A 13,989-nucleotide genomic window follows, 5' to 3' on the forward strand; every position below is an offset into this window, starting at 1 on the left:
CGAAAACAAACAATGTTAACTGCTAGGAAAAAAAACTGAATATATGCCTCAGCAGAGATCGCGATCTCACGCCACCCAGCAACGATGTTGTCCAGCCAGTGTCCTAATGAGGAATGAAAGTTTGCCTCAGTCATATCCACTGTTTATACTCTAGGCAAATATTCCCTCTCGTTCTCCTTTTCCTTTGTTTACGGAGACTTTAAATCTTACGATTTCCCCTTCGTTGCTCATTATTGACGGCACGGGTAAAAAAGGTCACAAATCAGCAGAACAAATGTATGGGAAAAAGGAAAGGCCCGTAGTTTTCATGAATTTTAACCATTCACACCCCAATGCCTGTAGACTGTATCCATATAAATTCTGCATGAATCGGTTCAATAGAATTTGATATATCGTGTACGCCAGTTTGAAAAAACTAGTTTCGAGAAAAACGCCTTTGAAGTTCATTGTTATGGCTGTACCAGGTTAGATACCGCATCACTAAAATGGCTCTAACTCTATAAATAATAGGATTTTCAGTAAGTCTTTTCTAGGGTATATTCTTGAATGCCTAAACCACAGAAATATTTTTTTTTTTCAATTTTGATTTTTCTCAGATTTCTAGACTAGAATACTGCCTTAATGTGTGCTTATTTGCAATATGTCTCTTGTTTCGCTTGCTCATATTAACCTTATATTGCTAAACATATATATTATACAAATGCTTTACCAGTATTTGAGAATAGCACATTTTCTGTTATTTTTAGGCTCATTTAATGTAATAAATCGGGATGCCAAACATGTGCTAAAAATTGGCTGTAGCATAATGATATCATGCTTGGCAAAAAGATGCTTTTTCTTGTTTTAAAACGTCAAATGCATAAATAAAAGTAAGAGTGGTAAAATGTATGTATGTACGGAGCAGATCTCCGGTAAAAACGAAATGAACGTCACGGCCATTGAACTACCTTTTACGAGTTAGTGAGGCGTCAAAGATAATAATGGGTTCTCAGGCAGAATGAACACCTTTCAAATAGAAATAATGGATTAAAATTAGCATCCCCGTATGAAGGTGCTCCCGTGGCCGAGTGGTTAGCATCACAACTAACATGCCGGGTGTTCGGGCTCGATTCCCGTTCTGGTCGGGAATTTCTTTTTCATCGTGAAGCGTAAACGACAATAATAATAAGGTAAACAAACTGACCAGTCCAGAATCCGAAGTCCCTATTCATTAGACTCATGGTCATCCGGATTTTATGAATAAATGTCCAAAAACTTTATTATCATGATGGCACAAAAACAGCAGTAAATTATTATGAAGTAACTAGCTGACCGGGCAAACTTCGTCCCGCCCAGAAATTTATGTTTCGTTATCACACTCACGTTTTCTCACTAAGCGCACGTTCATGGATCCAATCGCAGAACTGTTCATTGATTGATCTTCTAATCTACCCTTTCAAATTATTTTTTACTATAAAATTTCAGTACTTCAACCAAAACTCGACATTATAATCTCAAATTATTTTCAGACACAATTCTAGTGCAAGATTTTTCATCCACTTGCAAATAACATGTTTCTCCGTTACATTGAATAAATGTTTGATACAGAAAATATGATAGAATGAAGACAGCCCTAAATCGGACAATTCCTTTCTCGATTTTGGCTCTTATCAACACATTCGACGATCCATTTTTATATAGATAGAAGACGATATAGGAATGCGTTTTATCACATTAAAATGCATTTCCACTTTCGAATGAAGATCAATTTCGTTACTGCAATATGTAATTGTAGAACATGCGAATTTAATTTTTCGAATTTTCCCATTTTCCTTCAGAGTTTTCCGAAAATTTTTAATTGTCATGTTTGGTTGGAATATGTTTGGTTGAAATATGTGCGTTATTTTTATGGGACCCCCTCTCTTTTCCAAATGAGGAAGGGGTGTGATACCATCATAGAAACATTTCTCGTACTCAAAAACCCCCCATATCCCAAATTTGGCTCCATTTGCTTGATTAGCTCTCAAGTTATGCAGAAGTTTGTGATTCATTTGTATGACAGCCCCCTTATCCTTAGAGAGGGGCTAGTTCTGTCGAATCACCATAAAAACATTTCGTGCTCTCTAAAACCTCCACATGCCAAATTTGGTTCAATTTACCTAATTAGTTGTCGAGTTATGCAACCCCTCCCCCTCCTTTAGAGAGATTGGAGGAGTGTCAAACCACCCTAGAAACATTTATTGCACTCTAAAATCTTCACATGCCAAATTTGGTCTCATTTGCTTGATTAATTCTCGAGTTATGCAGAAATTTGTGTTCTATTTGTATGGCAGCCCCCCTTTAGAGAGGGGGGAGGGGTCTCGAACTATCATAAGAACCTTCCCCGACCCCAGAAACCCCTACATACCAATTTTCATGTCGATCGGTTCAGTAGTATCCGCGTCCATAAGAATCAGACAGACAGAGAGAAATCCATTTTTATATATAGACACGTTGTACTCCTGAGTGCTCATTAGGGTGGCAGCCAGTCTTCAGAATGCAACTCGGTGCTGATGCGAAACAAGATTTTTCTACCCAGTTGAGCTCCCACTCCTTGTGCACACATGCGCTCTGGCGAATGAGCACGCTCCGAAACACAGATGAAATGTTTGGTTGTTAGCGCCGTTCTTACGCAGAGATTTGCGCCCAGTGTTAAGCTGAGTTTTACGCTGAAATTTGCACCGTGCTTGCGCCGTATTTCTATACTGCGCGCTTGAAACTGGATTGCTCTCTCTGTTGAGATATTTTTCCTCACACAAGCGTATACGGTTCAAATGGGGGCGCGCTGTTGTTTTTATGCTTTGCTCAGAACGAACGAAGACAAATCGGGTGCTATAATTTGAGGTGTATGTGTGTGTGTGTGTGTATAGAATAAGACGCGCATCACACTAGTGAGAAGAAATGTTTAGTATCTGAGTTCTGCGCCGGGTACATTTTGCGCTGTCGTGCTTATGAATTTTGTGCTCTTCCCACCAAGAGAGAATACGAGTTTTCTTTGAGCGCGCGTTGATGAAAATTAAACTCAAGCGCAGCGCTGCGTTTGTTTTCTGAAGACTGTGGCAGCGAAAATGGTCATGTCAAATTTCAAAAACCGACCATGTACATTTTGTTTATTGGCCCAAAAAAATTATCTGTGCAAAGTTTCAGCTCGATCGGACATGATTTAGGGGGTGTCTCAAAGGACTCAAAGTTTTGATTTTTTGATCCTCAAAAATCTTCCAAGGGAAATTTGGAAATTTGGAAAATCGATTTTCTTCGATGCCAAAGACTTAAAAATGCATAAAACGTCGAGATCTGGTGTTAGCACGAAAAGAAAAAAATGTCGGCCGAAAATCGACTTTTTGGGACTTAGCCTGAGTGGTCAAAAAATCAAAACTTTGAGGGCTTTGAGGCACCTCTAAATCATGTCCGATTGAACTGAAATTTTGCACAGGTAATTTTTATGGACCAATAAACAAAATGTACATGGTCGGTTCTTTAAATTCAATAATTACTTTTTTTCATACCTTCAGCGGCGCTCAGGCCCAGAAGGTCGATTTTTGGACAATTTTTTTTTTAGATGACACCAGATCTCGACGTTTCATGCATTTTTAAGTCATTTGGCATCGAAAAAAGAAATTTCGATTTTCCAAATTTCCTTTCCCATCCACCCTAGAAACCTCATAAAGCTATATACCATATACAATGAGCTTCAAAGTCTTGGCATTGGGTACTCAGAATTTTCCAACAGTGTTTTGATCTGGTCGAGGTCGATCTGCAATATCGAAAATTAACTACAATTAACTACTCAGACCATATGTATGTCTTTGTTCCAAGAGAACCCATCAGCTTTCAATTGTGAAATGGCTTGAGATTGTCGGAATTTGCTTCTCTCTATTCCACGAGTTTCAGCGAGTATAACTGTGTTTATCGCCACAGCCAAATGAGCCAACCGTGGTACATGAAATTTTGAAAATCGAAAAAATGTTTTCGATGCCAAATGACTTCAAAATGCATAAAACGTCGAGATCTGATGTTATCACGAAAAAACATTTTGGCCGAAAATCATCCTCTTGAGACTTAGCCTGAGTGGCCAAAAAATCAAAACTTTGAGTGTTTCGAGGCACCCCTAAATCATGTCCGATTGAACTGAAATTTTGCACAGGTTTTTTTAGCCGATCGATCAAAGTTTTGAGTAAATTATAGAAACATTTCATCGCAAAACACACCAGTATGCGATGCGTACCCTTGCATTGAAGGATTCGTAACTTTTTTTTATCAATGTCGCACTATAGAAAAAAATGTAGGTTTGACCGTATCCCCAGGAAATCCAGAACATCTGTGGTGTTCGTTAGCCACCCTAGACCAAGGATAGGCTGTGAAACTGGATAAATTTTCCTTACATCGAAATAATTATGTTTTTTCGAAAAGTTATGACTATTTGCACATAAAATTATTATTACAGTGGAACCTTGATTATCCGCGAGCTGATGATCCGCGATGCGGTTTATCCGCGAAAGCGAGTTCCATAGTAATGCTATGAACTTTCCCGGAAATTATCAGTGAGGTGTAGGATTTTGCATTTTTGTTTTGGTCATGACTTTCACATTATTTGACTTCTGGTGTACACAACCTTATAGATGGATTTAATGATTCCTTTATTGATAAAACATAGTTATCATGCTGAAATATTGTGTTTGCATCTCTTTTTTAGTCATTTATTGCATTATCCGCGATTTTAGTGATCCGCAGTGACCTAGCCAGACTATACCGCGGATAATCGGGGTTCTACTGTATTTGTTCCGGCACATTCGTTCAAACGGTGAGCTATTTTTTCCAGCAACAAGACAAAATAACATCACAATCGGGTTATATACTTTGTGCTAAGTTGCTGGTTCGTTGGGTTTTTGTATGTCAATCACTCCCATCTGGCAGTGGATTTTAGTTGAACAATATATTGATATTGTGGAGCAATATATCAATACTGTGCAACAATATTTGGCCCAAAAACATTCTGAACGAACAGTTGCTTGACAAATGAGCATATTTCAAAATATTGCATTTAATTCTATCCGGTGAAAGTAATCGAATATTTTACCAACGAATAAATCCATGAAGGGATCGATTATGTTTTTTTCTATTATAGAGGCTTCAAACTACAATGTTTATTCGCCTCTATTCCTGGGACAGGATCTAGACACACTTCACTTCAATCTAAGTCCCGAGAAGGGATGCCACATATACATTGTAATTTGGCGAAAAATCTCCAAATCTGAATCTGTATATACAAAATTACAGATTTTCAACAAAGATACAGAATTCACAGATTTTTTTTAGTTCAATTTTAAATATTGAATTTATTTCAGTGCATGCATAGATACCTTGATTTATAAAAATGTTGAACGCAACGCAACGAAATGGCTTTCGTTGGAAGCAGTTATTAAGCAAATCTTGAGCGATTTGAAGAGCTTCAACCATTCTTTTCGTTCCAAGTCAAGTAAACAATCAATCAAATAATCAATCCGCCAATCTCAATATACGATGGGATTTAAACGATCCTATGTCTAAACCGATTCATAATCATAATAGTTCTCAATTTTGCGAACTTTATAATGAGACACAAATTTTATTGTTGATCATGTTGGGTAACTTATGTTTTGAGAGCTACGTGCAACGATTCGCCGATGCTGACCATGATGTGAAAGATTATGGAGACTTTCTGAAGAAACCTGAGGATGTTTACGTTGATAACGATGCAGAAGAAGCTGGAAAGGGATTGGATGCAGCTAGGAAGCTGACCTTCGAATCGATTTGCCGTGACTTCTATATTAAACTCGTGAAACCGATTTCAAAGCGATTTGATTTCAAAGATCCGTTTATCGAAGCTGCGGCCTCGATAAACCCTCAAAATTTAGTCAAGCTACCTAACCTTAATGATTTGATGCGCCAATTTCCTCAATTCGTTGAAGCAATGCCAACAAATCAAAGTCCGGAAATCGGTTGGCACCCACAATTATATACTCTATTTTGAAAACGAGTAACTATGTATCGGCTCAAGGAGGAGCTTTAAGAATGAAATTGACCAAAAATTTTAAGGAAATTTTAATAAAACCATGTATAAACATCATAAAATTGAATTTCTTCATACGACTTTAACAACCCATAAATAAGAAAAATAAACCTTTATTTTCGTTTTTTTCCCTTAATTTTTCGACACAGATTTTTTAATACAGATTTTATTGCTAAAAATACATACAGATTTTTTCAAAAAAGTCCGGGGAGAGCGAGCTTCAACATGCGGGGCACGATTTTCAACAAGTCTAGTCAGTTTATCTGCTTCGCCGACGACGTGGACATAATCGGAAGAACACATGCAACGGTAGCGAACTTGTACACCCGACTGAAACACGAAGCCGGGTTGATTGGGCTTGGGATCAATGCGTCTAAGACTAAATACATGCTAGCAAGAGGGACTGATCGTAACAGAACTATTCTTGGTAATAGTGTTGTGATCGACGGTGACGAGTTCGAGGTGGTAGAGGAATTTTTCTACCTTGACTCATTGATAACAACCGACAACAACGGCCGTAAAATTCGAAGACGCATAGTCTACGGCAGTCGCGCCAACTATGGGCTCCACAAATCCTTAAGATCCAACAAATTCCTACCCCGTACGAAGCATATTAAGTACAAACCCCCGATTCGACCGGTTGTCCTCTATGGGCACAAAGCATGGAGGATGCTCGAAGAGGGCTTACAAGCACTTAGTGTTCTTGAACGCCGAGTGCTCAGAACAATATACGGTGGTGTACAAAAAAAGACAATGGAGAAGGAGAATGTACCACGAACGAGCGCAACTCTACGGCGAACCCAGCATGCAGAAAGTCGTCAAGGCTGGACGAGTGCGATGGGCAGGGCATGTGCAAGAATGCCGGACAACAGCCCTGCAAAGCTGGTGTTCGCATCGAATTCGGTGGGTACAAGAAGAAGAGGAGCCCAGCGAGTGAGGTGGTTGAACCAGGTGGAGCAGGACTTGGCAAGAATCGGTGCGGTCTGGAGTTGGAGAACTGCTGTAATGAACCGAGTTTATTGTCAGAACAATGTTGTGAATTGTAAATGAATAGGGATTGATTTTGTTTTTTTTTTCTATTATAGAGACTTCAAACTACAACGTATAAACTGAATCATCATATCTTATATGATTAGATTTCAAAGTTCTTACCACCCTGTTCGTTCGTTCCACCTTCAATTTAAATGTTGAGAGAGTTTTTACAAATAATATTCATTCCATAAACACAAGGCAGCAATTCTCGTTTTGTCATCGTGAAATTAATGATGGCCATTATAAGGAATAAAAAAAAAGTTGACTCACCAGTATAAATCATACGTAAAATTATTCTTCAGCAGGGCCGTCTTGTTCTGGATAAACTTCTTGATAAATCCGTACTGACGCGCAATATTCTTGCACTGACTCAACGCCGATCCGAAGGCGCTTGTCCCCTTCAGTTCGGCCATCTCGGCGGGACTGAAATACAGCACCGTCGAGTATCGATCCGGTAACACGTCCAGGTAGGGTTTCCATTCACTATTCGGCTGGAAGCGTTCCACGATCAACAGCAGCGCTAGCATCAGATTCGAAAGATTCTGCACCATCATCACGGGGATATCCTTCATAATATCGGGAATTTTGCTGTCTTCCGTAACCGAGAAGATGAGCTTCTTAGGGACGGTCACGAAGAGATCACCCTCGCGAAAATCTTTCGTCGCCTCCAAACCCATCTCGAAGCCGGAGAATTCAGATATTTGTACCCCATCGAACTGACAGCCGTTTTCTTTGGCCCACCGGCAAAACGTTTCGATGTTCGACTGCCGTGCTTTACCGTTGTTGATCTTGAGCTTCAACTCCGATTCCACTTTGCGAATGCGTTCCAGTACGGCGTGCATATCCTGGTACTGCTTGAATTGTTCGTTCAGGTTGGTCGTCTTGAGGAAGCTGTGCTTAATCAATGCATCTACCAACGAGTTGAGCTCGTTCTGCTTGCTCATGGATAACTTCCTGCCGCTGGTGGCCATCATTGGACCGGTCATAGTTCACTACGTATCGAGATGGGAGCAAAAAAAAACCTAAAAAATGTTTCCCGATGTCTATTGACGGAACGATCAATTGAATGGTGTTGTAATAAAAATTATCACAAAATCACACAACCGCGCGCACGATAACTGTTCGAGATTTTTGACGAATTTTTAAATTTTCAAATGCGTTGAACGTATTCACCAGTGGGAGAAAAGGGTAGTTCAGGAAATTAAAACATAACGTGAGTTTTGATTCGTACAAAGTAATATGCTGACAGGGTGACCCATAGGAACGTGCTTTTCTCGAATCTTTTCCTCTCGGAGACGCGAGGATTGTCAAAAGGCGGAACTCCTGCCATTTTGGTCGCTATGAAGCTGTTCACGGGGTAGGATCAACATCGGTCCGGTTGACCAGTTACTGAGAATATCGATATGATATAATAAACTGATCGAGCACAACCGGTATGCAAGCTGTCAAAACATAGTCAAAGAACTAAGTATCAACCATTTGAAAGTATGTAATCATCTAAAGAAAGCCGGGTAAGCAAAGAAACTGTATGATTGAGAGTCGAGTATACAAGTACAAGTATGCAAGTATTGAAAATTATTAATTACATAAATTATATAAACTATAACTATAAATCACTCTTGTATATGCTTGGAATAATCATGGCGAAAAGAATGCAGCAAGCAATCGTGAGATTGCACGATGAATCATTTTTCACTATCCGACCATCTTTATTCGGAACTGAGAGCGAACATAGGACACTGAGAGAAATAATTAGTAAATATAACGAATTTTTTGGTAAATACTACCAATCTATAGTCATTTCCGACCGTACTAATAAACACATATGTCAAGCAGAACAATGATTCGGAAGCCCAATATCGGCTACATTTTCTCGCCGAAAATGCACGTATCAGAATTATATCCTTATTATACCTCCGTATTGCCTTATGGGAACAATGAAAATGGTTAATACGAGCTTTTCTCACCAATTTTCAGATATGACAATATCCAAGCGTACTAATGTTATCGAGTAAAATATACTAATCTCTGGTAGGGATGCGGGTTTGTTGTACAAAAAATTTGTACATTCTACTAATTTTGCATTACCAAATGTATTTAGTAGTTTTCGACCGAGGATTTTTCTAAGGGTTAATACTCCTTTGGAAGGATCGCGCGAAACAAAATAACGAGTAGGTCAAAATAGACTCAGTCTGCGTGTAGGTATGATTTTATTTTCCCTTGTACTCGATTTCAACTATCTATTTATATTTTACGAATGATTTTACAGAGCCACTGAGGCAAATGAGGGAATGCAAAATTCTCTGGGAATAGAAGAGTTGAATCGAGACAGTATTTCCTCGTTCAACTCGAGAATGAACTTTGCGAAGATGATAGGTGAATGTTTTCTGTCTAAAATAAAGTGAGGCATAAACGGAGAATAGAAAGGCGAGTTTTATCTGTGAATGAGTTTGTCGAACGAATTGCGATGCGATTTTGCCCATACCTGGTTACAGGTCATTGCAAATGCGGAACATATTCAGCTCAGTATTGACTCCATACAATAAAAAATGCGTGAGCCCTGAGCGCGAGTCTAGCTTTATGCTGCCTACGCTCAATTTTGCCGTGTGCCGTGTGCATGGTGGGATTATGACTCGATACCACAAGCCCTAAAGATCAATTCAGAGTTCTACTATTCTCAACTGGATAGATAACACGAAGCGAATAAGGAAGAAGACCAGGATGGATCACCAGAAAGCCGTTGTCTTCCATCACGACAAAGCGAGACCACAAACATCTTAGATGACGCGATAAAAAAAAGAGAAGGCTTAGTGGGGACGTTCTGAAGCATCCACCATATATCCCGGATCTAGCATCAACTGACCGTCCTGTTGAAAGACTCGTCGAAACCAACGACAATGCAGCTTATATTGTGCAATGTTTCATCGAGTTCCCATTTGAAATCCGAGACAATAAAAAAAAATTATGAATAGTCCATGCAATAACCAACAAGTCATCCATACATCGGAAAATGAGTCCATCTACAGGGAAGGAGTTTTTCTAATATAAGCTCTTCATGTTTTCTTTAAAAAATTACAACTAATTCTAATTCTGTTTGTAATCACGGCTATTCATATATTTTTTCAAAATCTAAGAAAATACGTTTCTGAGAAAAATGAATTTTAATTTTTAAAATATATTTCTTAGTGTATTTTTTTTAAATTGTTTAAAATTTTTAAATGAAAATTCGAACAATTTTCTACATTTCATTCACCAACATTTTGTAGTTCTTATAGTTTTTGAGTTGGTTTTTTTTTGTGAAAATTTAAGAAAAAACAGGAAGTTGGTTATATCTGTGGTATAACCGCAAAGTTGATGTAGGACTATCGTTGATTTAGTGATCATTTGTTTGAAGTTGAATCTGAATCCATTCTGAATGAATGAATAAATGAATATTTGGGAGAATTCGAAAACGAAGGCGTTACGTTGGAGACGAAAGGTTTTATACATCCAATATTGAATACAAAAATATTCTATTGATGGGGAAGAATAATTTCCAGAAGCTTTCCTGTTAATTGCACTTGATTGAAAAATCACAAAACGAAATGATCGCAGTATTATATGTATTGAAAACATTAAAATAAACTCTTTCCCCTAAATGTAATTTTCAATTCCAAGGAGAATTGGCAGATTATTTTTTGGCAACGATGTCATATTTCCGGATTCTTCTCAAGGCTCGACAACCACCAAACGAAAAGAGCAGTGCGCGTGTATATGTGTGTGTGGCGGCTGCTCCGATACCTCAAGCGGAACCAATTATCGAGGCTGTTAATTTCTTGGTCGCCTTTTCAGTGGCATCACTCTCTTCCCGATGGATTACCTTCTGGCCTAAGGTGCACAAACATGCTCTTGGTGACACCGTTCAGCAGCTCTTTCATGATGAACGAAGTTAGCTTCGCCGCCACAGCGACAACATGCTCCAATCGCTGTTCAATTATAACTAAGTGGATTTCCGAGCGGCGCTCGCTTATATACCGATTGGTAATTTCAATAGCCTCTTTTGAAAGCAGTTTTAAGGCTATTGAAACATGTTTTGAGATCAGAAGGTAACAAGTATATAACGCGTAGAGATTTTATGAATTGTTTATCATACCATTCCGTTCTGTTGTTTAAGAGCTATTAACGCTCAAAATCTCGTTCTCCGGCGTAACGCTTTCGCTAAATTCCCTAGTACTTCAAGCAAAACTCATCGATATAATATAAAATTATTTTCAGACACAATTCTCGTTCAAGATTCTTTTATCACATGCAAATAACATGCTTCTCTATTACATGGAACACATGTCTGATACAAAAAAGTAAAATTTAATTCATAATTTTTACAGCATTAGAGCGCATTATACCACCTGAGAATGTATTGTCCTTTTCATTTGTTCGTTTCACATATCTATGATACATGAGGACGACATCAATTACCAGATACCCGTTCGTTACCCCATAAAGAGCGAATCCAGGAAAAGCATCGCAGGAGGCGATGTGGGAATTTTTTTTTTATTAAATTGTTTATTTTTACAGGCTCAGTTACACAAGTTTAAAGGAGCCAAACTCTGAACTACATTTTAAATAGAATGTATCAACATGTTTCCTTAATTCTATGGTTAATAAAATAGGAAACCGATAACTCGCGGTCGACTCGAGTTTAGCAGGGTGCACATTTTCGTTAGGAAAAGGATGGGATGTAAGGAGATTGTAACAATGTTCACACTCATACTCACGTTCTCATTCATACTCACACTTCACACTGAATTCTTAAAAACTATCCTTACATCTAATATGTATTACAATTCACCTTATTCTAATGAAAGTGAACCGATAACTCGCAAAGGACGAAAAGAAAGGGAAAAGGATGTAAGAACAATCACACTCGAAGATCGATAGTTTTAAGGAAAACATATATTTGGGACATGTAATCATGATCTAACCGAGCCAACACATCTCTCACCGGCACATTGGGCTGCCTTCCTCTGGCCCGGAGAGAGTTTTCTAAATTCGCTCTGGCAACAACATATCCCTCGCACGACCAAACAACGTGCTGGATGTCGTGGTAACCTTGCCCACAAACACAGATATTGCTGTCGGCAAGATTAACACGAAAGAGTAGCGCATCTAATGAACAGTGATTGGACATGAGCCGAGAGAAGGTGCGAATGAAGTCCCGACTCAAGTACCGACCATACTTTTGAACCATGGTTTAAGGCTAACCTTAGGGATAATCGAGTGAAACCACCGGCCCAATTCATCTTCGTTCCACTTGCGTTGCCAGTTAGCGATTGTATTTTTACGGACTAAAAAATAAAATTCATTGAAGGTGATTTGACGCTGATAAATGTGATAAATGAATCCGAACGGGAAAAATCTTGTTAGTCGTAACTATAGTATCAGACCTTGAATAGACTAGATGTAAAAATAAAATTGTGTTCAGCTAGCTTTTGAAGCGAGTTCAATTATACTCAGAAAACTCCAAAAAACCGAAAACCTTCAAGCCAATCAAGACGTTTAAAACCTTTACATACAGTGGCGTCGATTCTCCGCTATTCCACTCGAGCATCCACGCGCTATCGAACATCATTGCACACCAACGGAACACGAAACTAATTCTGCAAACGAGAAATCCAATTGGACTGAAAATGATGTCATTGCACAACATATGGGAATTTTTTTCGAGCTTTCTCTCAATGCTTTTCAAAAATAAAAAAAAATCTCACCATAATATTGATCTACGGGCAGAGACGAATACAACAAAATAAAGACAGCTCAAGTCGGCTGATTCTTTTTTCGGGGTTTGCGCTTACCAACACATATGGCCTTCCATCATACAGATGATGAGTTTTAAAGGAAATATGGGAAAATGTGTATACAAATGGTTAAGCAACAGTTAGGACTACATTTTTAGAGTGATCGAACAACATGAAGCGAAAGATTTCATTCAAATTTTAACAATTCAAAACTGCCTTCGAGCCTGCTCATCTGATAAAGATAAATTTCTCATTAAACGGATATCGCCACCAGACGTCGTCACTGTAACGTTCATTGTGCATCTGAGATGGTGCTGCCATCTCACTCCTAGAACGAGTTGACATGAAAATAGTCTATTACTGATAAAAAATAATAATAAATATAAAATGAGAATATTGACATTGAACTCGTTATTATTCGTTGAACGAATTGATTATCTATTTTTATGGAGTAAAAATATTCAGGTATTCCAAGAAAGAAAGTAGAAAAAAACTATTAGTAGTATGAACTAACACAGTGTGGTGAATACGTCCCGCGATACATCAAAAATAGAACACTTCATGCGTAGCACACAATGAATGAATAAATTCATAAAAATTTCACTCATGAAAAAATCTCTGCTGTCTTCAAGAATCCAACATTATCTAGTATATCCCGAGTTCTTTAGTATTTCGTTGATGCATGTCGAGTGTTTCGTACAATTGTAGAGCGCCCACTCACAAGCGCTTGCAACACAACCATTGCTTCGCTATAAATCTTCTCATAGACATTTATTAGCGTAAAACTATTTACGCTTTAATGCAGCGCACATACGAAAAAACAATCAATTGGTCAAGTACCGCATGGTGACCAAGAAAACAAATACACCGGCTGTCAGTTTCGCAATTAGAACAGGTAGAAAAAATAACCGCTACCTATTAATTATGAGGATCACCGCACGAACAGTGCTCAGAGGAATTTCACTCGACCTATTGGTGTGAACCGTAACACGAGACTACACCAGAATCACCGCAAGGGTAGTGCGTGGGAAGACAAGTGAACAGAAAATATTTCTGTCTTACGCCACCGAGTTCAGGACGCGACCGACACGCAAGAAAATATAGCCGACTGATACC

General features: G+C 38.6%; 1 protein-coding gene across 5 annotated transcripts in view; it reads right to left on the minus strand.

Moving 5' to 3' along the window:
* Positions 1–13,989, minus strand: part of LOC129775852 (actin-histidine N-methyltransferase) — a 163,190-nt gene extending 149,201 nt beyond the window's left edge. The window contains exons 1-2 of one of the 5 annotated variants that reach the window (XM_055781007.1): positions 13,789–13,989; positions 7,370–8,091 (exon numbers count right to left, since the gene is read on the minus strand). In XM_055781007.1, coding sequence (XP_055636982.1) covers positions 7,370–8,085 — 716 coding nt within the window. In that variant the 5' untranslated portion in view covers positions 8,086–8,091; positions 13,789–13,989. Of the gene's footprint in view, positions 1–7,369; positions 8,218–13,788 lie in introns of all 5 variants that reach the window. The other 4 variants (XM_055781009.1, XM_055781006.1, XM_055781008.1 and 1 more) reach the window with 4 other exon arrangements.

Source organism: Toxorhynchites rutilus, chromosome 3 (genome assembly GCF_029784135.1).
Source record: "Toxorhynchites rutilus septentrionalis strain SRP chromosome 3, ASM2978413v1, whole genome shotgun sequence".
NCBI classification, from domain to species: Eukaryota; Metazoa; Arthropoda; class Insecta; order Diptera; family Culicidae; genus Toxorhynchites; species Toxorhynchites rutilus.